Source organism: Tenrec ecaudatus, chromosome 10 (assembly GCF_050624435.1).
Source record: "Tenrec ecaudatus isolate mTenEca1 chromosome 10, mTenEca1.hap1, whole genome shotgun sequence".
NCBI lineage: Eukaryota > Metazoa > Chordata > Mammalia > Afrosoricida > Tenrecidae > Tenrec > Tenrec ecaudatus.
Genome location: NC_134539.1, coordinates 134,663,279 through 134,689,836, shown reverse-complemented (window position 1 = coordinate 134,689,836; position 26,558 = coordinate 134,663,279). Strand labels below are relative to the sequence as shown.

The 26,558-nt window shown below is 49.7% G+C and overlaps 4 protein-coding genes and 4 non-coding genes across 8 annotated transcripts in view; 5 read left to right on the top strand and 3 right to left on the bottom strand.

The window, feature by feature from the left end:
- Positions 1 to 2,622, bottom strand: part of LASP1 (LIM and SH3 protein 1) — a 38,175-nt gene extending 35,553 nt beyond the window's left edge. The window contains exon 1 of the mRNA XM_075561747.1: positions 2,392 to 2,622. Within this exon, the coding sequence (XP_075417862.1) occupies positions 2,392 to 2,460 (69 nt within the window). The 5' untranslated portion in view covers positions 2,461 to 2,622. The remainder of the gene's footprint in view (positions 1 to 2,391) is intronic.
- Positions 2,623 to 3,332: 710 nt separating this feature from the next.
- Positions 3,333 to 3,404, top strand: TRNAC-GCA (transfer RNA cysteine (anticodon GCA)). The gene has a single exon. It is a non-coding gene; the product is annotated as a tRNA-Cys (tRNA).
- Positions 3,405 to 4,889: 1,485 nt separating this feature from the next.
- TRNAC-GCA (transfer RNA cysteine (anticodon GCA)) lies at positions 4,890 to 4,961 on the bottom strand. Its single transcript has one exon. It is a non-coding gene; the product is annotated as a tRNA-Cys (tRNA).
- Positions 4,962 to 15,040: 10,079 nt separating this feature from the next.
- On the bottom strand, positions 15,041 to 15,463 carry LOC142459810 (small ribosomal subunit protein eS26). The gene has a single exon (XM_075561745.1). The coding sequence runs from the start codon at positions 15,423 to 15,425 to the stop codon at positions 15,078 to 15,080; it is 348 nt and encodes a 115-aa protein (XP_075417860.1). The 5' UTR covers positions 15,426 to 15,463; the 3' UTR covers positions 15,041 to 15,077.
- Positions 15,464 to 16,780: 1,317 nt separating this feature from the next.
- RPL23 (ribosomal protein L23) lies at positions 16,781 to 20,790 on the top strand. The gene is made up of 5 exons (XM_075561744.1): positions 16,781 to 16,861; positions 17,395 to 17,478; positions 17,704 to 17,832; positions 20,438 to 20,551; positions 20,653 to 20,790. Exons 1-5 carry the CDS (start codon positions 16,849 to 16,851, stop codon positions 20,733 to 20,735), a joined length of 423 nt encoding a protein of 140 aa, XP_075417859.1. The 5' UTR covers positions 16,781 to 16,848; the 3' UTR covers positions 20,736 to 20,790.
- LOC142460571 (small nucleolar RNA SNORA21) lies at positions 17,509 to 17,644 on the top strand. The gene has a single exon (XR_012786751.1). It is a non-coding gene; the product is annotated as a small nucleolar RNA SNORA21 (small nucleolar RNA).
- An 886-nt stretch (positions 20,791 to 21,676) lies between the features above and the next one.
- On the top strand, positions 21,677 to 24,843 carry SPMAP1 (sperm microtubule associated protein 1). Its single transcript, XM_075559319.1, has 3 exons — positions 21,677 to 21,883; positions 23,536 to 23,635; positions 24,637 to 24,843. The coding sequence occupies exons 1-3, from the start codon at positions 21,677 to 21,679 to the stop codon at positions 24,792 to 24,794; spliced, it is 465 nt and encodes a 154-aa protein (XP_075415434.1). The 3' UTR covers positions 24,795 to 24,843.
- A 740-nt stretch (positions 24,844 to 25,583) lies between these two features.
- TRNAC-GCA (transfer RNA cysteine (anticodon GCA)) lies at positions 25,584 to 25,655 on the top strand. Its single transcript has one exon. It is a non-coding gene; the product is annotated as a tRNA-Cys (tRNA).
- Positions 25,656 to 26,558: the final 903 nt, after the last annotated feature.

Sequence of the window (26,558 nt, the reverse complement as noted above, 5' to 3'; positions counted from 1 at the left end):
TGTTTCTCCCCCAACCCTAATCCCCAAAGTCCTGTGGAAAGGCAAAACCTCAACCTCCTTCTTCAAACACAGTCCTCAGCAAGCTGTATGTATCCCGTGTGCAGAGCACACAGGGTACTACTGTAGGCTGGGGGCTGGGCGGCCAGTCAGAGATGACAGCTTCTAAGCACCTCCACCTCTGGGAGAGAGCTCTGCAAAGTGAAAAGGTTAAACTGGGGGAAGGAGCTTGTTCTTTGGGCTGCCTGGTAGGTTAAGTGTCATAAGGGGAACAGGTAACCCTACCTTGATTTTCCTGTCCCAGTCATTCTTCTAAATGAGAAGCCTCAGGGAGTTGGCTCACACTGAAAGTTCCCCACCCTGTCCTCACTGCCTGGAGGGACTTGGGGAGATTAAGTCTGATGCCTGGATATTCCAGACCTGTAACTCAGTGCAGGGCCGAGGTCTCCCCATGGCGACCTCTTGTAGGAAAAGCTCTAGGAAGACCACCTCCATGAAATGTCCTCTTCCAGCCAGCGAGGACAAGAGAGAAGCTGGGGAGGGCACCTTGAGAGATCCCTGGCCCCCTCCAGAGAGCCAGGTTAGGGTTCTGGGCACAGCCTACACCACACCACCTCCCCAGCATTTTGGTAGGCACTTTCCAGGCGCAATTCCCCACCTCCAAGGAAATGCCTACCCCTGACAGATGGCCAAAAGGGAGGCCCAGGGCCACTCACGAAGGTGGCAGGAGCCAACCTGGAACTAGGACCGAGTCTTCCACCTCCTGGGGTAGCAGCCTCCATCCTACAAGCCTTGTGTAGACAGATGAACTGCTCCCCTAAGTACACCCCCACCAGTTCAGTTCATGATGAAGGAAGACCCAGGGAACTAGAGTTTCAGAGGCCAGAATCCCTGCCACCAGAGAATCGGGGGAAATGCTGGCATGCAAAGAAAATCCTTCTAGTCCCTCCAGGCTCGTCCTACCCTCCAGAGGCTGGAATGGTCTTGGGAAGGCCTACCTTGTGCCTTTCTACCTGTGTGTGTCCCCCCTCCTCTCCTCCTGCCCAGACAAGTGAGAGCGGTCAGGAAAGCACAGCGATTCTTTACACCTTTCGCCTAGAAGCAGGGTCCCATGTATTTCAGAACCTCACCCTGAGTCAGGAAGCTCCAGCCCCAAATGGGAGAGGAGACACAGAAGCATCCAGTGACCTATCTTGTCCCCACCAAAAGCAGCTCCAGGTCTGCCATGAACTTGGTCCCAAGGACTCTGCGCCCCTCACCCCTGCCAATTCTGGCAGAAAGTGGGACTAGACATGGAGGCAGCTCTGGGAGATGGGCGAAAGGGCACAACATGGAGAGAAGATAAAATTCCTCTAGTCTGAGGGAGGGGTGCCAATGGGGGCAGATGATGCCTTAGGATCTCAGGGACTTGCAATAGCACAGGATCCCGCCCAAAATATGCTGGAAACACCCAGTTCTACTCTCCCCTCTCCAAAAAGTATAACAGCAACCAGATGAAGGAGTCCAGCGGGGAGGTGGGGGGAAATAATAAGGGCCCCCAGGGGACAACGGATTTCCATTAAGCCACCCTCTTTTTCTTCCATATACCTTCCCTTTGCCTTGGCTTCCCCGGAACTCGGCCAACCCCACCCTCCAGTGGGGAAACCTGCAGTGAAAAGTTAGCTCTTTGTTCTACAAGCCAGTCTCCAGGCTCTGAGCACAATTTCAGGAGCTCTCCGCGAAATAGTGCCCCCCCACACACACATACACACACACACACCCCACTCCAGCACCCGACCCCTCCCCGTTCAGGGTGGGCGGCCCAGCACCGGCGGGGCTTTGGAGTTGGGGGTTGGGAAGCGCAGGGAGGACGTCTGATGGGCCAATCACCAAGGGGGCGGCCGGTGATCCAAAACGGGGGTCCTCGTCCAAAGCCTCTTCACCCGGTGCCACACTCCGCCCCCAGCCTCCAGGCCCAAGAGCCGGGTCACCCGCACCCAGAAGGGACCGCTTCCAGGGGGCCCCCAGCCTCTGCCCCGCCCCCCGCCCCCGCCCCCTCCCCCAGCGCCCCGCGCTTCCGCCTACTTGGCGCTCGGCGCAGCGGGGAGAGGGAGCGGCCGTCTCCACTCTCTCCCGGCCTTAGGGGGCGGAACTGCACCCCTAAATACACCCCCACCGGACAGGCTTCCCCGCTCCCCTCCTCCCTCCCAGCCTCGGAGCACGGAGCCCACTGGCCCCCCAGGAGTGGCTGCCCGCCACGCGCAGACCGGTCGCCTCGCCGCCGATCTCGTGGATTCCAGACAGGGGTCTGCCCCCCATGACGCCGCCCTCCCTTTCCCCCTCCGGGGGTCACTAACGGCCCGGCCCCTCCCTCCTCCCCCGGCCCGAGCCCTGGGGCTCCGGTCGCAGGCTCACCTTATCCAGACAGTTCACCTTCTCCGTGGGGTACACGATCTTGCCGCACCGGGCGCAGTTGGGGTTCATGGCTCCGGGAAGGGCCGGGGCGGGGGCGCCCGAGCTCGCGCGCGTCCTCGGTCCCCGGGGCGGGCTGGCGGGAGGCGGCCGCGGCTGCGACTGCAGACAGCGGCGGCGGCGGCGGCGGCGGCGGAGCTGGGGAACTGGCCTCCGCCTCCGCCCGCCTTCCCCTAATAAACACGGCGGGAGGAGGGGCTGCACCGGGCGGGGACGCGCCGCGGGCGCGGGCAGGGCGGGCGCGACGAGGCGCGCTCCCCGGGCGACGTGGGGCTGCGCGGGGGCGGTTCCGGGGCGGGCTGCGGGGCCGGGGGTGCGCGCCGAGGTGCATCCAGAGGGTCCCCGCGCCCTTGCGCGCCCTGGCGGACGCGCCCGGCGGCCAGCGCGGGGACCCGGCTTTACCCGAGACCCGTGCCGCGCTGGGGGCAGCGTGGCGCGCCCCACATCTGGGCGCTGGAGCTGCGGAAGGCTGGGTGGCCCCGCGCACCCGAGCTGAACGCCCGAGCCCGTTCTCAGCGGGGCATTTTTCGGGGATTTTCCGCGTACCCCTCCGTACCTGACTTGAACCTGCCGGCCAAGTGGGAACCCCCCTGCCCCGCCCCTCAGCTTGCTTCCCTCTGCACCCAGATACCCTTGCCCACATTTGTAGGGCGGGACCTGTCCCTTGCGCCCCAACTCTGCGCTTCACTACTTAGAGGGGGTTTTCCCGCCCCGCACCTCGGCCAAGAACCTCTCCCTGGGGCCCTCTGGATTGGGACGCGCTTGCTTCTCCCTTCGCTCCCTTTCCTCCATTCCCTTCTCGTACTCCTCACACCTTATGCTCACTTGCGCAGCGGTGCGCGCGGAGCACTCAAAAGGGCCGTTTCCAAGCCCTGCAGCGGCGAGGGGGTATAGCTCAGTGGTAGAGCATTTGACTGCAGATCAAGAGGTCCCTGGTTCAAATCCGGGTGCCCCCTCTCTAGGACTTTTGGTTTTCCTCTTCGTACGTACTGTACTTCTATTTTTTTCCGACTCGGTATTTTTAACATTACATCCAAGGTTAAAAGGCAACAGAAAAAGGACGGAAAAGAAAAAGCTTCCCTCATCTGCAAACGTTAATGGAAAGCTTTCGGTTTCGCTGTGTGCTCCACAGAAGGAGGGAGCGCTGTGCGCCCAAATCCGGAGCTGGGGACCGTCGGGATTTCGTGGTCGCGGGCCCGGGTGTGTCCCCTGCACTAGGGGACAGGATGACTTCTCCCAGTCGGTTTTCTCTTCCCAGTGGGAGGTGGGTTCAGAGGGAAAATTGCACGGACAGGCCCTCTCCAGCCCCGACTTCCCTTATTCTGTTACGGGAGACCGCACCTTCCTGCGACCGCCCTTCGAGAATGTTCGAATGGCCAGTGCGTGCCCACAAGCGCGTCTTGAACCACCGACGTGTCTCAACCGGATGCAGCTTCTCAGATTTGAGGGTGTCGTTGGAATCACCCACAGAGCTTATTCACACACACCCCCCAGTGTAAACATCCCAGAGCGTTCTTCGCCCCCCCCCCGCCCCCCTCTAATCCACACGTCTAACAAGTTCACAGGTTATTCCCATCTTGCTGGTGTCTGGGGCTCCCACGCTGAGAACCACGTGAGCGAGCGTCGCAGCCTCCGTGGGAACAGACACTGCCCAGGCACGACCCGCTGACACCATTCCTGACTGGGCCCCGGAAAATGTAGGAATGCACCCTCCGAGGGGGCTTTGCCCCAAAAAAGGAGAAGAGGCTGCCTAGGTCAGAGGGCAGCTGCGGGATATTTTAAACCTGGAATCTGGTTCTGTCATGCCTCTGTGCCCTGGGGGAATAGTCAGGAGCCTTTTCCAATGTTTTCCCTTTTGTAAAACGTGGTTTCCATTACTGTGAGCTGCGTAGCAGAACCGGACGTGTCGAGTGAGCACAAAGCGCGCTCTGCCCAAATGAAAGGGTGAAGCAGGAAGCCCGTGGGCACAAGCGCTTTCACCACGCCGGGTCTCGAACCTACAGACTTACAAATCCTTAGGCCGAAATCTTAGCCTGCAAACCAAAATAATAAAGGACAGGAAGGGTTAACTCTCTGCAAACAATCCTTGCAAACCTGGATTCCTTTCTTTCTCGTTTTCCCAGTTAGAATATGAGCTAGGAAAGATAACGCTGCTTCACCCCAAGCCCTGCTCCCGACACGCCGTTTTCAGCCCGAAGCAAATTACAAACATTAAGCCGGTGCTAACCAACGGGTTTGGAGTAGCTTCGCAATTTACCTTCAAGCAGAGCGCAAGGACTGCTCGCTGGCGAGTCCCGGTCCTAGTTCTCGGATCCCGGCAACATTTGAGGAGGGAAGTCGGCAAGTGAAATAGACTGCCCGGGGCTGCAAAGAAACTACGGTTTCCAGAATCGGCAGTTATTGTGATGAAAAACAAATAAATAAGTAAATAAAAGCAGTCGAGGGGGCACCCGGATTTGAACCGGGGACCTCTTGATCTGCAGTCAAATGCTCTACCACTGAGCTATACCCCCTCTACCGCGAGCAGCCTGATAGATTCTTTTTACAACAATTCCATTGTATCAATTCCAAAGTTCCTTTATACTGGAAATTGCTTTTATATTTAAAATAATATCCATCAATTAATAAATTAATATACTTCTTTCTAATACAAGATCTCATTTTAGACATCAAATTGAAGACACTATAGTTAGAAACATTAATTTATTTACCACTTTAACTTTTCTAGGCTCAATTCTTAAAAAAAAATTTTTCAATTGTTTATCTCATTTATCTCTCTCCTATAATAGCAGCAACAAATGGAACAATCTCTTTTTTAAATCATTTTATTGGAAGCTCATACAACTCTTATCACAATCCATACATCCATCGTGTCAAGCACATTTGTACGTATGTTGCCATCATCGTTCTCAAAACATTTGCTTTCTACTGGAGCCCTTGATATCAGCTCCTCATTTTCCCCTCCCTCTCTGCTCCCCTCTCCCCCATTAACCCTTGATAATTTATAAATGATTATTATTTTGTCATACCTTACACCATCTGACGTCTCCCTTCACCCTTCCCTGGGGAACACCCCAGGGAAGAAGTTATATGTAGATCCTTGTAATCGGTTCCCCCTTTCTCCCTCACCTTCCCTCCACCCTCCCGGTATCACCGCTCTCACCACTGGTCATGAGGGGTTCATCTGTCCTGGATTCCCTGTATTTCCATTTCCTATCTGTGCCAGCGTACATCCTCCAGTCCAACCAGATTTGTAAGGTAGAGTTGGGATCATGATAGTGGGGGGTTGGGGAGCATTCAAGAACTACAGGAAAATTGTATATTTTATCATTGCTACACTGCACCCTGACTGGCTCGTCTCCTCCCCGCAGCCCTTCTGCAAGGGGATGTCCAATTTCCCACAGATGGGCCCTGGGTCCCCACTCCGCACTCCCCCTCATTCACACTGCTATGATTTTTTTTTTTTTTTTGGTCTCTGATGCCTGATACCTGATCCCTTCCATGCCTCTCACAGGCTGGTGTGCTTCTTCCATGTGGGCTTTGTTGTTTCTCAGTTAGATGGCCGCTTGTTTATCTTCCAGCCTATAGGACCCCAGATTCGATAGGAACAACCTCTTTTAAAACTACATAGGAGGTTCTCTTTTCCAGGTCTGTCTATAAAACGAATACACACTCCAGCTAAGAAGGCCTCCTGGTGTTCACTGAGAGTTCCCTGCTCATTGGCTCTAGGAATCCCTCTCTTATCGCAGCATTTGCTGTGTGTAGACTTGGTTCTGGATGCAGAAGATACATTCAGTAGCAAGGCATGTGGTTCTTAGACTCACTGAGTTACCAGTCTAGAAAACAAATGCACAAATAAAGTCTAAAATACCAACAGTGCTAAGGAAAATGAGCACAGAACGAGCAGTCGGAAAGGTATGGGAGGACTAGTTCAGGCGAGACAGCATAGAGGACCTTTCTAGGAAGGTAATTGTGGAGCTGATCTGTGATATGAAGGAGATCAATTACATAATCTCCTGTCACGTGAGCGAATGGGGTACAGTCTAGCCTGTCAATCAGGTCCCAGCTTGATGACCTCATTTGGAGGTGAGATGGAGATAAATAGCTCACTGGAGGCCAGACCCACTCTCTCTGCCTTCCCTTTCCTGCTGTTGAGAAACGCAGGGAGCTGGCGGAGCCACTTTGGAGACCATGCCAGTGTTGAGGTGCTTCCACAGCCCCTGGATCCACAAGACCTTGTACCCACTGGCCTGTGATCTTCCTGCATTCAGCATCATTGCATGTGCTGCATGAGTCTACAGAGGAATTTATGGACTAGTATTGGACATATGGGCTAATATTGGACTTATGGACTTGATCTGTACTGGGCTGGGATGTTTTCTCAATGTACATTGCTCTTTGATATAAAGCTCCTTCTTAAACACATATGAGTGTCTATGAATTTGTTTCTCTGGTCAACCCGGACTAACACAGCCATCTGGGAGAGGTGGGGCATTTAGGTAAGAGAAATCAATGACTACTGCAAAGGCCAGGTGACCACAGAAAGATGGACAAGGGGGAGAATCCATTGAATCAAGAGAAGTAGCTAGGGTTGTGGAGGGTCTTGTTGATCTCAGAAAAAAAAATTCTATTTTCTCCTGAATGTATAGAAAACCACTGGCTGGTTTTGAGCAGGATTTTTTTTGTTTTTATCATGACCTAGAAAGACTGCTACAAAACGATTCACAGGAAGTCAACAGTGGACTTAAGAGACCATTCTTAAGATTAGGAATCTATTGCCCTAGTGCACGTGAGAGAAGATGGTGATGTTTTAGAGTACTGGGTATTTGTTTTCTACAACACACATTTAGTATCTGAAGGTTCTGGGTTCTGAAGGTCAGTGTTCTGGAATGTTTCACTGGGCTACCATCAAGGTGTTGGCAGGCCTGCATTCCTTCGGAGGACCCTAGAGCAACGGTTCTCAACCTGTGGGTAACAACTCCTTTGGGGGTCGAATGACCCTTTCGCATTCGCCCGACTCATAACAGTAACAAAATGACAGTGATGAAGTAGGAACAAAAAAATTTTATGGTTGGGGGGGTCGCCACCACATGAGGAACTGTATGAAAGGGTTGAGGCCTTCGGAAGGTTGAGAACCTCTGGCCTAGAAGATCATTTGTTTCCTTGCCTTTTACAGTTCTTAGTGCTCACCTGGTGGGCTCATGTCCTCTTCCTCTATCTTCAATCAACAACATAGTGTCTCCTTTCCCTTCGACCTCTGCATCCACCCTTCCATCCTCTCTTCAACTGAGCCCGCTATTTCCCCCTTAAAAAGACATGTGTGATGGTATTGGGCCTACATCGCAGAATCCTTCATTCAAATCGCATCTGCAAAATCATCATTTTCTTTCTATTTGAGCTCTTGGTATCAGCTCCTATTTTTTTCCGTCCTACTCTCGTGGACCCCTTGATAAGTGATCAATTATTATTGTTTTCATTAGATCATTTTTTTGCGCTTAGGGGAAACCTGTTGACCTTGGAAAGAGTAGGCTGCTGGAGAACTGAAGATGTGGGAGAGAATGGGGACAATGGAGGCAAATCTGAGATAGGAACAGTCTTCAGAGAAACGAACGAGACACTTTTCCCTCATGTGCAAATAAATCACTATGCTGCTGAGCCAAGGCAGGCAAGATGGAAATAAGACTTGAAGAATTGCCTGGTGCCAGAGGTTAAAAAAACGTTGTAGTGATGGATGAGAGAAATCCTATCAAGGAAGCCTGGCTCAGAACCAACTTCTCTCTCCTCTCCCATCACTTGGGGCCAGAGTGCTTAGGGACACAGGTTGTGACAGTCTCTGTAATTTCCTCTTAGTTCTTCAACGTCATCCATTCTTTTTCTCTGACTCAGGGAAACCTAAGGCAGTTCCTCAGAGGTACCAAATGATTACCCATCAATCACCAGAAGACAATGTGCTCAGTAGCTATTGCAATTGAGTTGCAATGCCCTCTTCCACCAGAGGGGGTGTAGCTTGGGGATAGAGAATTTGACTACACATTAAGAGGCCCCCTGTTTGTTCAAGTCCATGTGCTCTCGCCCCCTTCAAATCCGCATGGCCCCAGGAGCCTTAACTTTTTTTTAAATAATTTTATTGGGGGCTCATACAACTCTTATCACAATCCATACATCCATCCATTGTGTCAAGCACAAGGCCGCTTGTTGCCCTCATCATTCTCAAAACATTTGCTTCCTGCTTGAGCCCTTGCTATCAGCTACTCATTTTTCCCCTCCCTCCCTGCTCCCCGCTACCTCATGAGCCTTTGATAATTTATAAATTATTATTATTTTGTCCTATCTTACACTGTCTCCCTTCACCCACTTTTCTGTTGTCCATCCCCCAGGGAGGAGGTCACATGTAGATCCTTGCAATTGGTTCCCCCTTTACACCCCACCCTCCTTCCACCCTCCTGATATCGTAACTCTCAACACTGGTCCTGAAGAAGGGATCATCTGTCATGGATTCCCTGTGTTTCCAGTTCCTATCTGTACCAGTGTACATCCTCTGGTCTAGCCGGATGTGTAAGGTAGAATTGGGATCATGATAGTCGGGGGGAGGAAGCATTTAGGAACTAGAGGAAAGTTGTATGTTTCATCCTTACTACACTGCACCCTGACTGGTTCGTCTTCTCCCCATGACACTTCCATAAGGGGATGTCCAGTTGCCTACAGATGGGCTTTGGGTCCCCAATCTGCACTCCCCCTCATTTACAATGATTTGATTTTTTGTTCTTTGCTGCCTGATACCTCATCCCTTCGACACCTCGTGGTCACTCAGGTTGGTGTGCTTTTTCCCTGTGGGCTTTGTTGCTTCTGAGCTAGATGACTCCTTGTTTACCTTCAAGCCTTTAAGACCCCAGACGCTATAGCTTTTGATAGCCGGGCACCATCAGCTTTCTTCACCAATTTGCTTATGCACCCGCTTTGTCTTCAGCGATCGTATTGGGGAGGTGAATGATATGTTTTTTTTGTTCTTTGATGCCTGGTACCTGATCCCTTAGTGGAGCCTTCACTTTGAAAGACAGACTGGATATTCTGTGGGGATAATTGTATTCTGTCTTTTACAAGATCGCCATGATGGGGAATTGGATATAGGAGGCAGTTGGGGTTAGGTTGCTGTTAGTGCGGTCGGTCCAGCCTAACTGATAAGAAGTCAAGGAAGCCCTGGCGGGGTCCTCGCTGGAGTGGTTAACCGCTCTCACAGGAACACAGTGAAAGATGCAGCCTGGCCAGACTCACCTGGAGATTCTGAACCAGAGGACGCATCACCGGTACGCAGAACCAAACTCAAACTTCCCTCTCACGGGACGGCATATAACAGAGGAAGCGTTCCGCACCAAACATTCTGTTGTGTGTGCGGAAAATCGGTGGTATTAAATGTTTTGAATCCTCATGTGCTTCATAGGCTGTAACATCGGGTAAACATATAAACAAGTGTTATCCGTAACATTTGAGTCATCCTCTACATCAGTGGTTCTCCCAGGTGATCAGGGACCCCCAGGTATCTTGAGATTCTTTTCAGGAAGTCTTTGAGGAAAAAGGAACTATTTCCCTAAGAATACTCAAGACACTATTTGCCGGCTTCATTCATTCATGAAGAGTTCTCCACAAGGGAGGTACCTTAACAGATTCCTCACCGACTCTAACTGTAGAAGCAGATAAAAACATGATTGTAGAGGTGCGGGGAGGGGCGGGGGGAGGGGGGCTGGGAAATATTTTTAAAAAACACAACACGATTGTAGTGGGGAAAATATGGGTCCCGGAGGGAGATTGGGGAGAGGGAGGGGATAAAGGGGAACTGACATCCAGGAGTTCAAGAAGAAAGAAAACGTTTTCAAGCTGATGCGATTGGACTACAGAATGTCATGGTCTCTGTAAGAGCTCCCAAGAAAATGATTAACTAGAAAGAACAATAAATGTAGAAGCAGATATGAAAATCTAGCTCTTTGTCATCAGGCTAGGTGTTAAAGCAATGTCTTTAACATGCACAGCAACGCGGCTGCTCTCACTAGCTTATTTTTGTCTGGAATGATATCCTTTTTTTAATTCAAAACTTATTTATATTAGCAGGTAAGAGGGTTTATCATTGTCTTGAATTAATGAACATTTAAACCTTCCTCATTTTTATTTTCTAATTTGGTACATGTCAATAGGTATAACTCATACAAACCACAATTCTTTGGGACCCTCCATAAGGCAGGAGGCTGAAAAGTTCTCAAGGTAAGTGCAGCATGAAGTCAAGCAGAAGCTGGGGGAGAGGATGCTGGACTGGTGAGATGTCAGAGGGAACAGGCGACATTTCACCAAAGTGTTGCAGAACTTGTTGGCGATAAAGCAAGAGAGAGCAGTCATAACAACTGTGGAGGGAGGTCATACGCTTACAGACATCCTCTCGGAGGGCAGTTAGTCACCAGACTACAGGGTAGACCTCGCTCCCTGCTCTGGGGGACAACAAACTATTTCTCCCTGAGGCCTACGACCAAGCGTTCACACCCTACCAATGATAATCTCTATCAGATGAGTCAGGGAACAGGCCAAACTGACTCAGTGACATCCAAAGTTAAGTTGCCATCCTAAATCTAGGATCTGCCCATCTTGTCACATGTGTACCCCCAATCCCTCCTCTTACTGTTGCATGTATGTCCCTAGACCACCTGCTCTCATTACTGTATTACCTGTAGCACAACCCCTTCCTGTGATGTATGTCCTCACCTGTAATTAGGGGCTTGCATGTCCCCAGAGAATATAAAAAGCCTGGGCTAGCATTAAAGGGGGGCTCTCTCTCCACGCGGACCACCCAGCGGGGCTGAGGGGAGCATGCTGCTATAAATCGTGTCTGACTCCATCTATTTCTATATTTCCCTTCTATCTCTCATGCTCTCTATATCTTTACTATAATCCTTGCTTATTATCGCTGTACAATTGCGCCTACTGGACCGTAATGACAAACAACAAGGATGTGGGTGTTCAGAAATCTTACACAGTTTGGAGTAGGAAGCATGAGAGGCAGGGTGGAAAGAGATGAGGCTGGGAAGGAAACAGGTCATTTCCTGAAGAGCCACAATTGCTGAGCTAAATAAAAAAGCACTGGAGGGTCGGCACGGTATTACCCCGGGAGATAGAGGCCAGACCTTCCTGATGACATTGCAATAATGTGAGGGGGTGGACCAAGGGTAGGTCATGGACAGAAATGTTCACAGAGTCACAAGCCCTGAGGGAGAGAGGGAGAAGACAATCAATCGTGTCTCCGGTTTCTGGATTGAGACACTGGGAGTGACATCAACCCCCCAGAAGCGAAAACAAAAACACAGGCAAAAGAACAAATCTTAAAGGGGAAATGGTTCTGTTTGGGGCAGGTTGCATCTGCAATGCCTGTGAGGTGGGGATTTCCAATTCACAATTGGAAATATGAGTTTACAGCTAAGGAGAGATATCTGGTTGGAGATAAGTACTGGAACATTTTTAATACCCGACCCAGATGAAATAACTTTACAACAAATAAAAGTGAGAGCTTATTAGTAGGATGTTGATATATTGAGATACGCCTCTCCGTTTATTCAGTAATCACTCAGCATCAGCATGTTTCCTACTAAGGACTACGAATGGACTGATGAACGAAAATGACACAGATGCCTCTTGGGGACTTACAAAATAGTGGTAAAGCCGTTACATCTAAAATCCCCCAAAGACACTTGTCTATTTAAGAATTATAATAAATGATGTGAAGGGAAAATAGAGAGTCCTCAGAGAACTCGTAATGGGGAACAAGATCCAGTACGGGGATCACGACAGATTTCCCTGAGATGAGAGGTGAAAGATGGGTGGACATGAGATGGGTGATGAGAGTCGGCAGGGTAAACTGTTCCAGGCACGTGTGAGGCCTATCGATGGGCTCTCACTCACTCACTGCTATCGATTCAATGTGGACTAATAGCGACCCTATAGGACCGGGGAAACTGCCCGTGGGCTTCTGAGGGTGTAATGGCTGCAGGAGTAGAGAGTGTCCTCTTTCTCCTGTATTGGGAGACAGGAACATGAAAAGTATCTGGAATTTAAAAAACAGTAACAACAACCAAACTCCCTACTCCCACAGACTCCTCCTATCAACAGTGTCCGGAGCACTGTGTCATTGGAAAAATTGATGATGTTATCAGTGTAATCGCCTTATGCCCGAGGGTTGATAGAAAATGTTTTACCTTTTTGTTTCTCTGGGTTTTCATTTTCCTGCCTTTAGTTTGTGTGTTTTTGTTTTGGTGGCTGCATAGTTTGTTACTGTTGTTGGGTGTCCTTGGTCTTATGAGGTTTTGATTTTGTCATAATACTACAGCCAAAGTAATCTGAGTCACACATATCCCATGGACATGCAGATGGATTCTGAGCTCCCACTTAGCCCTAGCCTAGGCCTAATTCAGGAACAGTGAGTTCTGATCACATGGCCCTGCTCCATACTCACCTTCCTGAAATGATCACTGAAGATAAGGGCGCTACAGCAAGGTGTGGTGAAGAAAACAGATGGTGCCCAGCTATCAATCTGAATAGTGTCTGGGGTCTTAAAGGCTTGTATTCAATCAAACAAGCAGCCATCTAAGAGAGGAGTTACCTAAGTCCACATGGAAGAAGCACACCAGCTTGTGTGATTCAAAGATGACAACAACAAAACTAAAATATGAGAAGGGAAAAATATCAGGGCTTACATTGTGAACACCCAATTTGTAGATGGTTATGGAGGACAGTGGGAACCCCAAACCCATCTACAGAGTATCTAGTCAGATTAAGCTTCTGGCAGATCCCCTATAGGCACAGGCAAGGGTCTCAAACAGCTTTACTATCAGATAGAAATCATTGTAACCCTGATGATACTGTATCAAACTTGCCAACTTGATTCTTGGTCTGCTGACCTCCCGCTGGACCCAACCTGAATTTGTTCTAGGTGCAAGTATTTTTTCCTTGTTCCATGACAAAAATTTCTTCCCTGGATTCTTACTGTAAATATTGATGGTGGTCTTTCCTTTCTGACTCATTATTTGTATTTTTTTCAACATTCTTTTTTTTTTCCATTCTTTTTTTTATGATTATTTGTATTTTTAACTTCACATTATTATTATTTTATCCTTGCCACTGTATTTTGTTTCTGTTTTTTAATTGTTTGCTAGGCTTTCTAGTTTATGAAGCACAGAAGTAGATACATAGAGATAATAACTGATTCAAGGGTTTATAGGGGATGTGGGAGACAGGGAGGGCGAGGGGATTTGGGGAGCAAGCCATGTACGTGGGAATGGGGAGGAAGCACTAAAACTGATTGTGATTACACAATTCATTTTAAAAGCAATTTAACCATGGGAAAAAAAAGAAAGAAAGAAAAAAGAGGACCTGATGCAAAGGGCTTAAGTGGAGAGCAAATGCTTTGAAAATGATTAGGGCAAAGAATGTACGGATGTGTTTTATACAATTGATGTATGTATATATATGGATTGTGATAAGAGTTGTATGAGCCCCTAATAAAATGTAAAAAAGAAAAAAAAAAAGAAAGAAAATGCTCAAAAATTGATTGTGGTAATTATTGTACAATCTTCTTTAAATGATTGAAATATGGAATTATATGAAAGGTGGATTATGTGCCAATAAAACTGTAAAAATATCATATTCTAGTAAGGCAATTTTCAATATATAAGTATGATAAAAACAAAAAAACTAGAGCAGAGCAGGACCTAGTCAATTTTTTAAAAAAGATTTATTTGGATGAGATTAACATAAAATTAACCATTTTAACGCGTCAAATTCAGTGACATTTCATATTCACAATGTTGGTTCTCCCCTTCTTCCAGTCCTGCACAACCAGGACTCTGCCGGGAGGATTTACCCTCTGTGGATACTAACGATGTACCTTTTTTGCTCCTAGCTTCATCCACTGTGTCCCATGTACCAGGTTCATGTAGCAGTGTTGCATTCCTCTTCCTGCTCCATCATACTCCATCACTGTCCTCCACCACAACTTGTTTCTTTGTTCATCCGTCGTAGGCATTGGGGCCATTTCCACTAATTGACTATTGTGGATTCTGCTGCTATGGACATGAGCGTACATATATTTATCTGTTTTCAATGATTTCACTGGGCATTCTCAGTCAATCGCTGGGTCATTTGGCAAATGTAAAGAGTCCTGGTGGTGTAGGGGTTAAACCCTCCTTGGTTTATCAAAAGGTCAGCAGGAGGAAAATGTGACCATTTGCTTCCTTAAAGATTTACAGCTTTGGGAGCCCTCTGAGTTTGCCCCAGTCTGTCCTTTAGGTTTGCTGGGAGTTGGCATCCAGGGACAGCAGGGGGTATTGTTGGGGAGGGAATATTCAGAAGCTCTGGAGGGGCAACAATAGAACAGAAAGGTGGGCAGTTTGAACACACCCAGTGATTGAGTCCTCAGAAGCACATCCTGGTCTAGAAAGCCCTCTGGGGCATTTCTACTGAGTTTTGTTCCATGGGATCATTAAGAGTAAACAATCTACTTGAAGGCATCAAGCATGGACAGGACAATTTTTTTTTTTTTTTTGCCATGAACAATTTCCACTTTATTTCCTTTCAGGTTTTTCTTCAGCTTCTAATCTTTACATAGGCTTTGGAGGAGGTCGTGGGGCAGCACCTGCAGGTCTAAATCGAGGTGGCGGGGTTCGGTCCTTCCGGGCTTCGCGTGACCGGTTCCGGACCACCTTGCTGTGGATGGCACAACTCACACAGTAATGCAGCTTCACGTACAGCTTGGGAAGCACGTATGCGTCGAAGACACTCGCTTCGGAGATGTCTCTGACGGCCGCGGCCTCCACTATGTTTCTTATGACGAACTTCTTAATGGCCTTGTCTTTGGGCACGCAGCGGGCGCAGTTCGTGCAGCGGATGGGCTGCACATGGCCGCGGCCCTTCTTGGCCCGGCCGTTGTTACGCCTTTTCTTTGTCATCTCGGAAGCGAGGACGCGAGAGAGGACAGGACAATTTTATGTTGAACTTTCTTTTTGTTTTTTTGTATAGTAGCTTTAGTGTTGCAATCTCTTTATTCGCTAAATATTAAATATCTACTTAGTAGTCAAGGATTTAATTGTACTTGGATCCACAACCAACACCCATAGAAGCAGCAGTTAAGAAATCAAAGCTGCTACAAATAGCCCCTTTAAAGTGTTTCACTGTTTTTAGGGAACTGCCAAATTCCTTTCACAGTGGATAAACCACTTCCTGTTCTCATCAGTGTATGATAGTTTGCTTTCCATATCCCTCTCAAAATATATTGTCTTGTTATTGGGCATCTTTTTCATGTGCTTGTTGGCTATTTGTGTATCTTCTCTTACTTGCTTTTTAATTGAATTACTTTTAGTTGCTAAATTCTAAAAGTACATGATATATTCTGGCGACTAGACTCATACATTGATGATTTGCATATATTTTCCCTTTTTTGGAAAGAATGCAGTTAGAATTTATTTTCTATTATATTATTATTTTTGTAAATCATTTTATTTGGGGCTCTTAAAATCCATACATCAATTGTAACAAGCACACTTGTACATATGTTGTCATCATTTTCAAAACATTTTCTTTCTACTTGAGCCCTTTCGATCAGCTCTTTTTTCTGCTTCCCCCATCCTCCCACCCTCGTGACCCCTTGATAAATTATTATTTTCATTCTGTAGGTTGTCTTTTTTTCCATTAATATCCTGTGATTAAAAATCTTTTTGATGAAAAAAACCTTTTTAGTTTGTGCTTTTGTTGTCCGACCAATGCCAACAAGGTCATGAAGATTTACCCTTTTGTTTTCTTGTAAGAATTTTAGTTTTCCTCTCGTATTTACATTTTTAATCCATTTGTGTGGGTCTATCTGCATGTGGGCGGACCCGCCTGGAGACAGACAGAGGTGCAGTGTCTCGGTAAGACCAGCGGAAATATGTGTTTTCCGATGGTCTTAGGCGACCCCTGCGAAAAGGTCGTTCCATCCCGAGGGGTCGCGGCCCACAGGTTGAGAACCGCTGGCTTAGCGCTCTCTTCCCTCTGTCCGATCGTAGGGGCGCCTACGGCACAAATCGTTTAATCGGTCTGAGACGTGCCTGGCGTATATTAATCACGTAGAAGAGTTTACCAACAAAGCAACTTCCTTGTCCCAATTAGTCCCAAGCTGCACCTCCAGAAGGTCCCAGTCAAGTTTAAACGGCGAGCAGGTCTGAAAACCATCACACGCCGGGGTCGGGTCCTCATGACGTGATCACCCCGCGCCCCGGGGAGAGAGGCGGGGTCAGCACACCGGGACCACGTGACCCACGAGTGGGCGGGGCCACCACGTTCATATCCCAACGTCCTTTGCGCCGACTTCCTTTCTGTCTCTTTCCGGCGTTCGCGATGTCGAAGCGAGGTGAGGCTTGCGCTCTGGAGAATCCCCCGCCATCTGCCGCAGGGTGGCGGCCGGCTAGGCCGGGGACGGCGGTGCTGGGCAGCTGGGGCCCTTCGCTCTCCTCGGGGCTGGGGCGAGCGAGGCGGGGCCCGCGGGAGCGCCGGGGAGGCCCCCGAGAGTGGCCCGGGGAGGACGATGGCGTTGTGGCGCGTCAGCCTCGCAGGATCCCGCCCTGATTCCCGGCAGCGCGCCGGGCTCGCCACGCGCGGAGCGCTGAGGTCGCGGGGCTGAAGTTGGACGGTTTTAGTTCAGAGCGGGCGTCCGTGGGGGTCCCTCCCTTAGAGGAGGGAGCTGTGTGGTGCAGAGGCTGGAGCCAGGACTCCTCGTCCGGGCCCCCAGTTCTTGATGGACCCGCGTTAGTAAGTGGGACCCGGGGCGGGTGGGCGCTGGAGAGCTCACCTGTGGTCCGCTTGCTCGGAGCGGTGAATTCGTGGTGCGGGGGAGTCTGAGCCACGGCTTGTCCACCACCACCTCTGGTCTCCTTCCCCGCGCAGGACGTGGTGGGTCCTCCGGTGCAAAGTTCCGGATTTCCCTGGGTCTTCCGGTCGGAGCGGTGATCAACTGTGCTGACAACACGGGTGAGTCCTTGGGCACGCCGTCGGGCACTCCCCCTTTTAAAAGCACTCAGTGGGCCTTTTGCCAGTGACCCACTGAGCCGTCAAAAAGGGCAGATTAAAAAACACCACTTATGGGTGAAGCGGCAACATGTCGTGTTGTTCAGCTTCAATCGGTGATGTGACAAAAGTACCCACCTTGGGGATGAAAGCCAGAGTGAATCATGTCTTGTTTTCGTTCTTGTACAGGAGCCAAAAATCTATATATCATCTCCGTGAAGGGGATCAAGGGCCGGCTGAACAGGCTGCCCGCTGCCGGAGTGGGTGACATGGTGATGGCCACCGTCAAGAAAGGCAAACCCGAGCTCAGAAAGAAAGGTGAGTAGCAAGACTGAATCTGCTGTGTGTGATTGGGATTTTCCCATTGGCCCACAAAGTTCCACAGAGCACGTCTTTATTGTCCACTCCTGGCGGCAAGTACTGCCCAGCACCCAGGAGGAGCTCTGTCTGTTGTGTTTGACTGATACGCAGGCCTAAACGTGGTGTGTCCACAGCTTTGAGGCAGTGGGTAGGTGGCCAAGACGAGCTCCCTTTTCTGGAAGTACAGCTTGGAAGGAGAGTGTGTGTGGGGGTGCTCAGTTGATGTGAACCCTCAGGGAGCATGACCATGGTCTGGGATCTGCATTGGTGCCTGGCTGTCACTACAGATCATTCTAAGGACACCATGAAAAGCCCTGGATAGGTCAGACATACTAGACCAAGGAACCACCAAGGAAATCATCCTAGCACATTAAAGACTAGATTTTTTTTTTTTTTTTGGCCAACTTACCCAAATGCCCGTGTATTTTTTCGGCTGTTAGGGTTTTGGGTTTTTTTTGCCTTAAACCATAAATGGGTTTACATTTCATCACCTTTTAATAGTTAAAACTTTTCAGTTTCGGGATATAAAACATCTCACGTTATGAAACTATTTTGCGATGTATGCTACTCTATGAACTATAATCTTCACGAAATTATAAACTTGTAAAATAATCAACATAATCCATGTTACTTTAAAAAAACAATAAAAATACAGTATATCAAACAAAAAATACATTCTTTGTTCCCCAGTGTTCGTTTGTTGATAGGTTCTTTTGTTATACAATGTACTGTTGCTATACAACTCCTTGCAAAGCAACTCAAACAAATAGTAACTATTTGACTTAAACTAAAATGCTAAATAAAAAACATGGAAACAATCTAGTTTGGTACATTCACTACTGATGTAAACACCTAAATAAATGAACCAGTTAAAATATGTCCAGACAGATGGCATCTGAAGACTGTAGAAATCACGAGTAAACTCGGGATCTGTCCACACTGTGCTGAGATAGACTATAAACCTGGAACTGAAGCCCCTCTTAGAAGCCACCCCTCATCCACATGATAGGTTGCTAAAATGCTGCATGTACTCGAGTGTAAGCTGACCTGGATGTCAGCCGGGAGCACAAAGGTGAGTAGGGTGATAAGACATTTCCCATGGCTTTGAAAGCTTGACCGGATTTGTTCTAAAGCACATTTGAAGGATGTGGTGCTTGGCCATCTCTTACCTGGTGGAGGAATTAGGGCAGGAACATAGTGGTGTCGTGTTGGGCTTGTAGAGCTTTTGGGGGCTCTGTATTAACTTAGCCACTTGTGGCCTACAGGACAGATTCTGTTGGTCAGCTGTGTTCCCTTTACTCTGTAAACCTGCATGCTGCCCCCGCCAGAAGTCATTGTTCCTTCCCCATGTGTCCTCTTGAGGATTTTGGGGGCCAAGGCCTTGGTAGCATTGGAAGAGTCAGCAGGTGGAGTGGGGTGGTGTGAATGGGACAAGCTTTCCTCTTAGAACACTTGCTGGGTCTGGTCAGTGGCCTGGGGAGCTGTCAGGGAAGGGCAAAGCAAATGATCACCGCTTTCTGGGTGAGATGGCTGCAGGCTGTGCTGTTGGTCTCAATCAGTGGTGGCACATTGTGCTTGTGTGGCGTAGTACAGGCAGTAAGTGTGGAACCAGGCAGGACTAGAAACCCAAAGGCCCTCGTGCGTGGCCGTCATTTCTCCACTGCTGGGCTCAGATTGCAGGGTGGGGGTGAAAGGGCTTCTAAATAGATGAGACTCCCAGCCGGGGAGGGCCTCGGTAAATATTGCCATAAGGAGTGAAGTCCGGTTAACGTGTGACTACATGGCTGTCCCTGGAAAACCCGCAAAGGAAAATGAAATGTCTACAGAAACACACATGCAGAGGCAAGTTACAGGGTCTGTTTGGGGTTAAGAGTACAGAGTGGGTGATGAAAAGATTTGGGGGGTTGTTCCTAATGCTGCTCTGTGGTACATGCCACTGAAGTGTACGGTTAGTAATGTTAAGCTCTGGTATCTGTATTTGACTGTTAGGTTTTTAGAATTCTCAACTGTTGGTGCTTCCTGTCTAGTGTTTTTGCCTCAAAGCAGACAAGCCCCTGTCCCTAAAAATCCTATACAGGTAGTACCCAGCTCTCAGCCCTCCCACTTGTGAGCCTATCCTGTTAAGAATTTGAAGTACACAAAAGGGTTCAGACGGTCTATTCTATATCTTGTTGCATGGGAACTGTAAGACTCAGTCTTGACAGAAGCAGGCGGACATTCATTTCTCCATTGGGGTGGCTGGTGGGTTCCACCATTGACATTTTGCCTGGCACCTCAGTCTGCCATCAGGGCGCTGGGAACAGTGAGAAGGGTGAACAGCTAGTTCTTGAGTGTGAGGGGCCCACCTCTACTGGTGATGACAGCCAGGAAGCAGAGAAAGTGCTGACAGGCTGCAAGGTGTGCTCCCAGAAGAAAGCACAGTTCTAGGGAACCATTTTGGTGATTTGATGATGTTTGCAGTTTTTCAAGAGCTCTTAGACGTGAAAAGCTAATGAGGTTCTTTGATTCTGTCTGGGGAGAGGGCTGCTTTTGTGGTGGTAATGTCTGCTTCCCTCCCCTCTAGTCCATCCTGCGGTGGTGATACGGCAAAGGAAATCCTACCGGAGAAAAGATGGTGTGTTCCTTTATTTTGAAGATAATGCGGGGGTCATCGTGAACAATAAAGGCGAGATGAAAGGTAAGGCAGCCCCCCTGCCCCAGGTCCCGGCTTCCCTGAGATTGGTGGGTGGTGTCAGTAAGGACCTCTGCTTAAATTGGGCCCATCCCCCTTTCTTGCAGGTTCGGCCATCACAGGACCCGTTGCAAAGGAGTGTGCGGACTTGTGGCCCCGGATTGCGTCCAATGCCGGCAGCATTGCGTGATTTTGTCATGTTTGTGAAAACCTCCAACAACCCTATTAAAAATTATTCACACCCATTGCTTTTGCCTTTTCTTGTTTGTGTGTTTGTGGGCGCTAGCAGTTACTTCATTTGGGAAGATTGGTAATGTGAGCGAATTCTTAGCCTAAATAATATGTGATAATTGTGTGAATTTGCTCATGGGAAATTGTCTAATTGTTAGCACTGCACTCTTGGTTTTAATAGAATGAGATTATAGTTGATCCCTCGAAACCTAGAAGTAATACCATTGGTCCTTGAGAGCAAGTCCACACTGACAGACTCTGCTTGTGGGATCCCAGGACTGCTGTGGGTGGGGGTGCTCAAGAGAGCATAAGCTCTGACCATGGTGTGAGGGCACCTGCGGGTGGACTGAATCAGATGGTGGTATGGCTCAGCCACAGACGGGCATGTGAGCGGTAGCTGCCTAAGCACTTGGACGCATGGGCTTTCAGGGCTCTGGTGGCACAGTGGTTCAGCACTTCTTTGAAAGGGGATGCCAGTTTCTCCAGAGGGAAGGATTGCCATCTGCTTCCTTACAGGTGCCCTTGGTTACCGTAAGGCTGTGCTACTGCCCTGCAGGATTGCTGCTGTCAGGGCTAGGTTTAGTTTGAGGGGCCTCGGCAAGTTTTTCAAGAGCCCTTGCTAGGTTAGGTTGGGCAGCGCTGGCGACCTGGTTACACCATGTGCTGCGATCTGCAAGGTCAGCTGTGGCACTACCAGCCCTTTCCGTGAACCATGTTACTAGGCGCCTGAGGGTTTCCCATTGGTCAGTCCAGAAAGGGTGGGCCTGGTGCCATTTGTGTCGTGGCTTTCTAACAGTGGCACCACGTAACAATGCGCAATGCGCGCGGGTTCAAAGGACAGCGCCCCTCAGGCAGGGCTTTCCCTGCCACCAGAAGGCCTTCCTGGGTCCGGTGGGCGGCATGGCGAACCAGTGGGAATGTGCCCTGCGGTTGGAAAAGGGCTTCATCTTGGATGGGGTGGCCGTGAGCTCCGTGGCCCGCTCCTACGAGCGCACGAGACCCAAGCTCTGGTCGGCGATCCCTCCGTACAACGCGCAGCAGGACTACCACGCCCGCCGCTACTTCCAGAGCTACGTGGTTCCGCCCATTTTGCGGAATACTGAACAGGTACAGTAGCGGCCCAGAGCCCTGCTCTGCCCACAGAGATTGGCCCCGGTGGTGGGGCCGACTTCCAGGAACGCAGTCCCAATCCGGGCATTGCCAGCACCCTCAACAACAGGGAGGCTCCCCATTTTCACCCCCTCCGGTTTTCCGGGATGGAGGTAACGGTGTTGAGCGAGACAGAACCACCTTCTATCCTAAATCGGAGGATCCTATCTGGGTTTCTGCAGCTGTGCCCATTGGGCTGCGGCCCGCAAGGGCAGGGGTTCAAACACTCCAGCCGCTCTCTGCGCCTGTAAGGAAATTCATGCGCGCAGTTCTCTGAACTCGCCAAGAGTTGGAATTGACGGAGGAAGCTGTGCTCAAAACCCACCTCTCCCAAACCAATCAGGCTCACGGCCCTTGTGACGTCACTGGCTCCCCTTTCTGGGCAGCCTGGAAAAATCCTTGTGATGTCCATGCACAAGATGCAGAGACCGGACCTGACCCGCCAGCCGCCCGGTGACGGGATAGTTGCAAGCATGCTCTCGGCCTTCTCCCTTGTCTGCGAGCTTCAAGCTGCCTTACCCTACCCCCACCCAGCCCACCCCACCACCCCGGGCCTTTTCCGGGGGCGTTGTTGGACCACTCCCTAGCTGAGGTCTCCCACCGTGGAAAGATTCCCAGACCAACTGTGGATAGTTGCAGTGTTTTCCAAAGGCACGTGCCTCCAACATTTGTGCACGCATACCGGCACATACTCATATAGAGCATGGCCGTACACATGGTTAGGTAACTGGCTGCTAGTCGAAAGACAGGTGCTCTAGGCCCACCCAGCTGTTGGCGCCAAGGGAGAAAGACGTGGTGGTCTGCCTTGAGAAGAAAACCCTCTGCGGCAGTTCCACTCGGTCACACGGGTGCTAGGAGTCACCCTCAACTGGACGGCACCCAACAAGCTCCAGGCCTGATTCTCCAGGCGTGGGGTGGAGCCCAGGGGGGGCTCAGGAAGGCCGGGCCGGCACAGACCCTGGAGTATGTCCTCGTTCCGGGAGTTTGTGTGTGTGCAGTACATGTGTGTGGGCACACAATCTGTGTGTTCCCTACTTGTCTGTACCTGCTGTCTCTGCAGGTAACTTTGATGACGCTAGAAAGGAGCTGGGGGCGGGGAGGGGCGGAGAGAAAAGAACTTAAACATTGAAAAGTGTTCATTTACTCCGGAGTACACACATTTGAGAATTGTTATGTCTGATTGCATGAGCATTCTTGAATCGACACAAGCACCATTTGCGGCAAGTATTGCTTCCGTTTAAATAAGGCCCCCTCGCTGACCTACCTCATTTAAGACTCCTGCTAACTCTCATTTTATGAATGAAGAAACGGGGGCCTAGAAACGCTGTGTGATCGGACCAGGCCAATGACAATTCCTTCACCCGGCTTGTCGGGCGCAGCTGGTACTGGGATTGGTGCCCACCGGGTCTGGCCGCAGAGACTGAGCTTTTAGCTGCCAAGCAAGGTGGCTTCTCAGAACATTGCTAGGATTTCAGGTCCGTGAGTGTATTTAACCCGAATCACTCTGTTTTCCCAGGCTCGGACCTCTCTCCCTTCCCCACCCCAGCAAGCCTCAGGGGAGTTAGTGCTGTCCCCTCTCAGTATCTATCCATGTGTTCTCTCCCCTTCAGGATCGCGGCGGGACAGGAAGGGACGGCTGGATCGTGGACTACTACCACATCTTTGGACCAGGACAGAGATACCTCAACCGGAGAAACTGGGCAGGGGCAGGCAAGTGACGCCTCGCTTCCCAACCTCACGTGGTCCTACATGGGACAATCCGCATGGGCTCGGTGGCTCACAGAGAAGGCTGCCTAGGGCCTTGCACCCCAGTGTCCCTCCTCCTCTGTGAATGCACGGTGCCACAGAGTTCTCCCCGTCCAGCGACTGAACCCCGACTGTGTCTGGTGCTTTCCACCACCCTCACGTCTCCCCCTGGGACAGCTTGGCGAAACTGAAGTTCAGGGAGTTAAGATGATGTACTAAGAAGATTCCAAATCCGATTTCTAACTCCTCTGCCCCGTCCATTCATTGCTCCAGGAGCAAGCTGGGTTCGGCTCCCTTTCCAGACCTGAGTTAGCCGCAGGAGGAAGGGAGATTTGAGAGGTGTTCTTCTAATGGGATGAGCTCTCATTCCACCCTGCCGCCGCCACCCTGCTGCCACCAAGCTAGTCACACACTCCTTTGCACCATTTGGCTAAACCAATCGTGTCTGTTTGGTCCAGATGGGTCAGAGGCGGGGTGAGGTTTTCTCAGTTCTCCTGGGAACAAGACAAGTTCAGGAAGCCCAGAACTTCCCAACCCCTTCTGCCCCAGCACGTACCAGTCACTCGTCTATCGCAAAAGAACATTCTTGGTAGTGGCTTTGGTTTCTAGGAAGTCTTTTGTCTCCTGGACCGCACCAGCCCTTAAGGCAGTGGTTCTCAACCTGTGGGTCGTGACCCCTTTGGGGGGAGGGTCGAACAACCCTTTCACAGGGGTCGCCCGATTCATCACAGTAACGAAATGACAGTGATGAAGTAGCGACGAAAATAATTTTCTGGTTGGGGGGTCACCACCACATGAGGAACTGTATGAAAGGTCGCGGGATGAGGAAGGTTGAGAACCACACCGAGGCCCAGGACACTTGAGGACTAAGGGGTTTAGCTGTTGGCACAGGGACCAAAGTGGGTCTGTACCAGCATCCTGTAGTGCCCTTTGTCGGACAAGCAGGGCCTCTGTCTGTTCCCCAGGGCACTCCTTCCAGCAGGTGACCGGCCACGACTTCTACAACACTGAGCGGAAACCGATGAAGGGGTTCAATGGTCCCTTTGGCTACCGCCGGAACACTCCAGCCCTCCGCCAGCGCACGTCGGTCTTTGGAGAGGTGACTCGGTTCCCTCTCTTCTAAAAACGTCTTCTCTTCCCAGCCCTCAACGTGAATATGTGTTTACGTGGAATCCCAATGTTATTTTATATATTAAAAAAAATCTGACTTGTGCCTTCAGTGTGCTGGGATTTTTCTCCAGAGGTGGAGGTGGGAGGCTAAGCTCCTTGAGGGGAAAGAGGACAGGGCTTGGTCGGCCTGCCTCTGACACCACTTCCCAGGGAGGAAAGGGGAGCCTCCTTCTCCCCTGCTCTCGGATACGAAGCAGTGTTACTTCACCCTCAGCCGCCCCTTCCCAGGACTCAGCAGAGCTGCCAGGCCAGAAACTGGCTATCCTTTCCATCAGGAATAGAGCACACAGTGCAACTAGCTGCAGGCCTTCACCATGGCTGTCCTGAGGAGGATTTCCTGGTTTCCCGAGAAGATCATCCCATCCAAACTAATAGATTTCTTTTCCTTCCACCCTACGTTCATCAGAAGGCAAGGGGTGAACAAGGTGACATCTGAAGGCGCTTTTTAGTCTAAGGATTCTGAGCCAGTGATCCCATGCTAGTACAAAGCTGGGCTGTGGAATGGAATCTCTCTGCTCTGGCAGTTTCCCCGCCAGCTAGTTTCCAGGCTGTCATTCTCCAAGATGTCCCTTTGAAATTGCCCCCACCCAGTTTATTAGTGGCCAGGAAAAGTCAAAGCCGTGGATGGATATACAAGAAGGTGGGGCTTTAGAACACAAACTCTCCAGAGTTCTAGTGTGGGTGGAACCTGATTGTACTGAGTCACCATAAGTGGACAAGGAAGAGATCCCTGGTAGGGCCTGGGGGTATAGCTCAGGGGTAGAGCATTTGACTGCAGATCAAGAGGTCCCTGGTTCAAATCCGGGTGCCCCCTTCCCAACTCCTTTTCCCTCCTTTAATTAAGACAAAGTCCCCTCAGAATATTCTGTATTTAAGCTTAGATTTAGGGACTGTGGAGATAATTTGTCCATCAGTTGTATGCAGGTAAAATTAAGGTTGTTCATTCAATATTCCTATGAATGGTCAGTATATGGGAGATTTTAGGAGATACAAGACTACATTGAAGCAAAAGATAAAAGAACATCCCTGTCCTCAGCGTGTTTACAGTCTAGTGGGAGTTGACATATGCTTATTTGGTTGTAGGCAAAATTCAGAGGAAACGCATTTGTTTATAGCTCAAGAAATATCTTTTACAAATACATACCCACTCTAGGTACAATTCAAAACAGACCTTACTCACTGGCGTTGAGTTGATGCTGATGTATAGTGACCCTAAGAACAGGGTAGAATTGTCCCTGGGTTTCTGAGACTATAAATCTACTGCCACTGTGAATCCAACTCATAGTGATCTTACAGGGCAGAGTAGAACTGTCCCATCGGGTCCCTGCGAGAGTGATCACACATGCTGGTTAGCAATCCAGAATTTAACCCCTTGTGCCCCTCTGTGGGTTAGGGGTAGGACCCAGGAATCTGCGTACTAAGAAGACTCATTCGAAAAGAATAGTGTTGAAAATGGAAAGACACAGGGAAACTGTGAGTCCATGCAAACGTGTCTCCACAACCCCGAGACCAGAAGAACTAGATGGTGCCCTGCATGCTCTCAACTGCTCAGAAAGGATTATAAAGTCCTGGAGAGAGTGGGAGAAACCATGGAACGTAATCCAAAATCATAAGGGACCAGGCTTCCTGGTTGTACAGAAGCTGATGGAACACCCCCCAAGATCATGGCCTTTACGCCTCATATCGAGCTGAATTTACTGCTGAGTTTGAATAGCCA

Excerpts from the sequence above, each read along its gene's own strand:
- LOC142459810 (XM_075561745.1), bottom strand. The coding sequence starts at position 15,425 with ATGACAAAGAAAAGGCGTAACAACGGCCGGGCCAAGAAGGGCCGCGGC.
- RPL23 (XM_075561744.1), top strand. Across the intron at positions 17,833-20,437 it reads ACCCGAGCTCAGAAAGAAAG|TCCATCCTGCGGTGGTGATA; the intron begins GTGAGTAGCAAG and ends CCTCCCCTCTAG. Across the intron at positions 20,552-20,652 it reads CAATAAAGGCGAGATGAAAG|GTTCGGCCATCACAGGACCC; the intron begins GTAAGGCAGCCC and ends CCTTTCTTGCAG.
- SPMAP1 (XM_075559319.1), top strand. The coding sequence starts at position 21,677 with ATGGCGAACCAGTGGGAATGTGCCCTGCGGTTGGAAAAGGGCTTCATC. Across the intron at positions 21,884-23,535 it reads TTTTGCGGAATACTGAACAG|GATCGCGGCGGGACAGGAAG; the intron begins GTACAGTAGCGG and ends TCTCCCCTTCAG. Across the intron at positions 23,636-24,636 it reads GAGAAACTGGGCAGGGGCAG|GGCACTCCTTCCAGCAGGTG; the intron begins GCAAGTGACGCC and ends TCTGTTCCCCAG.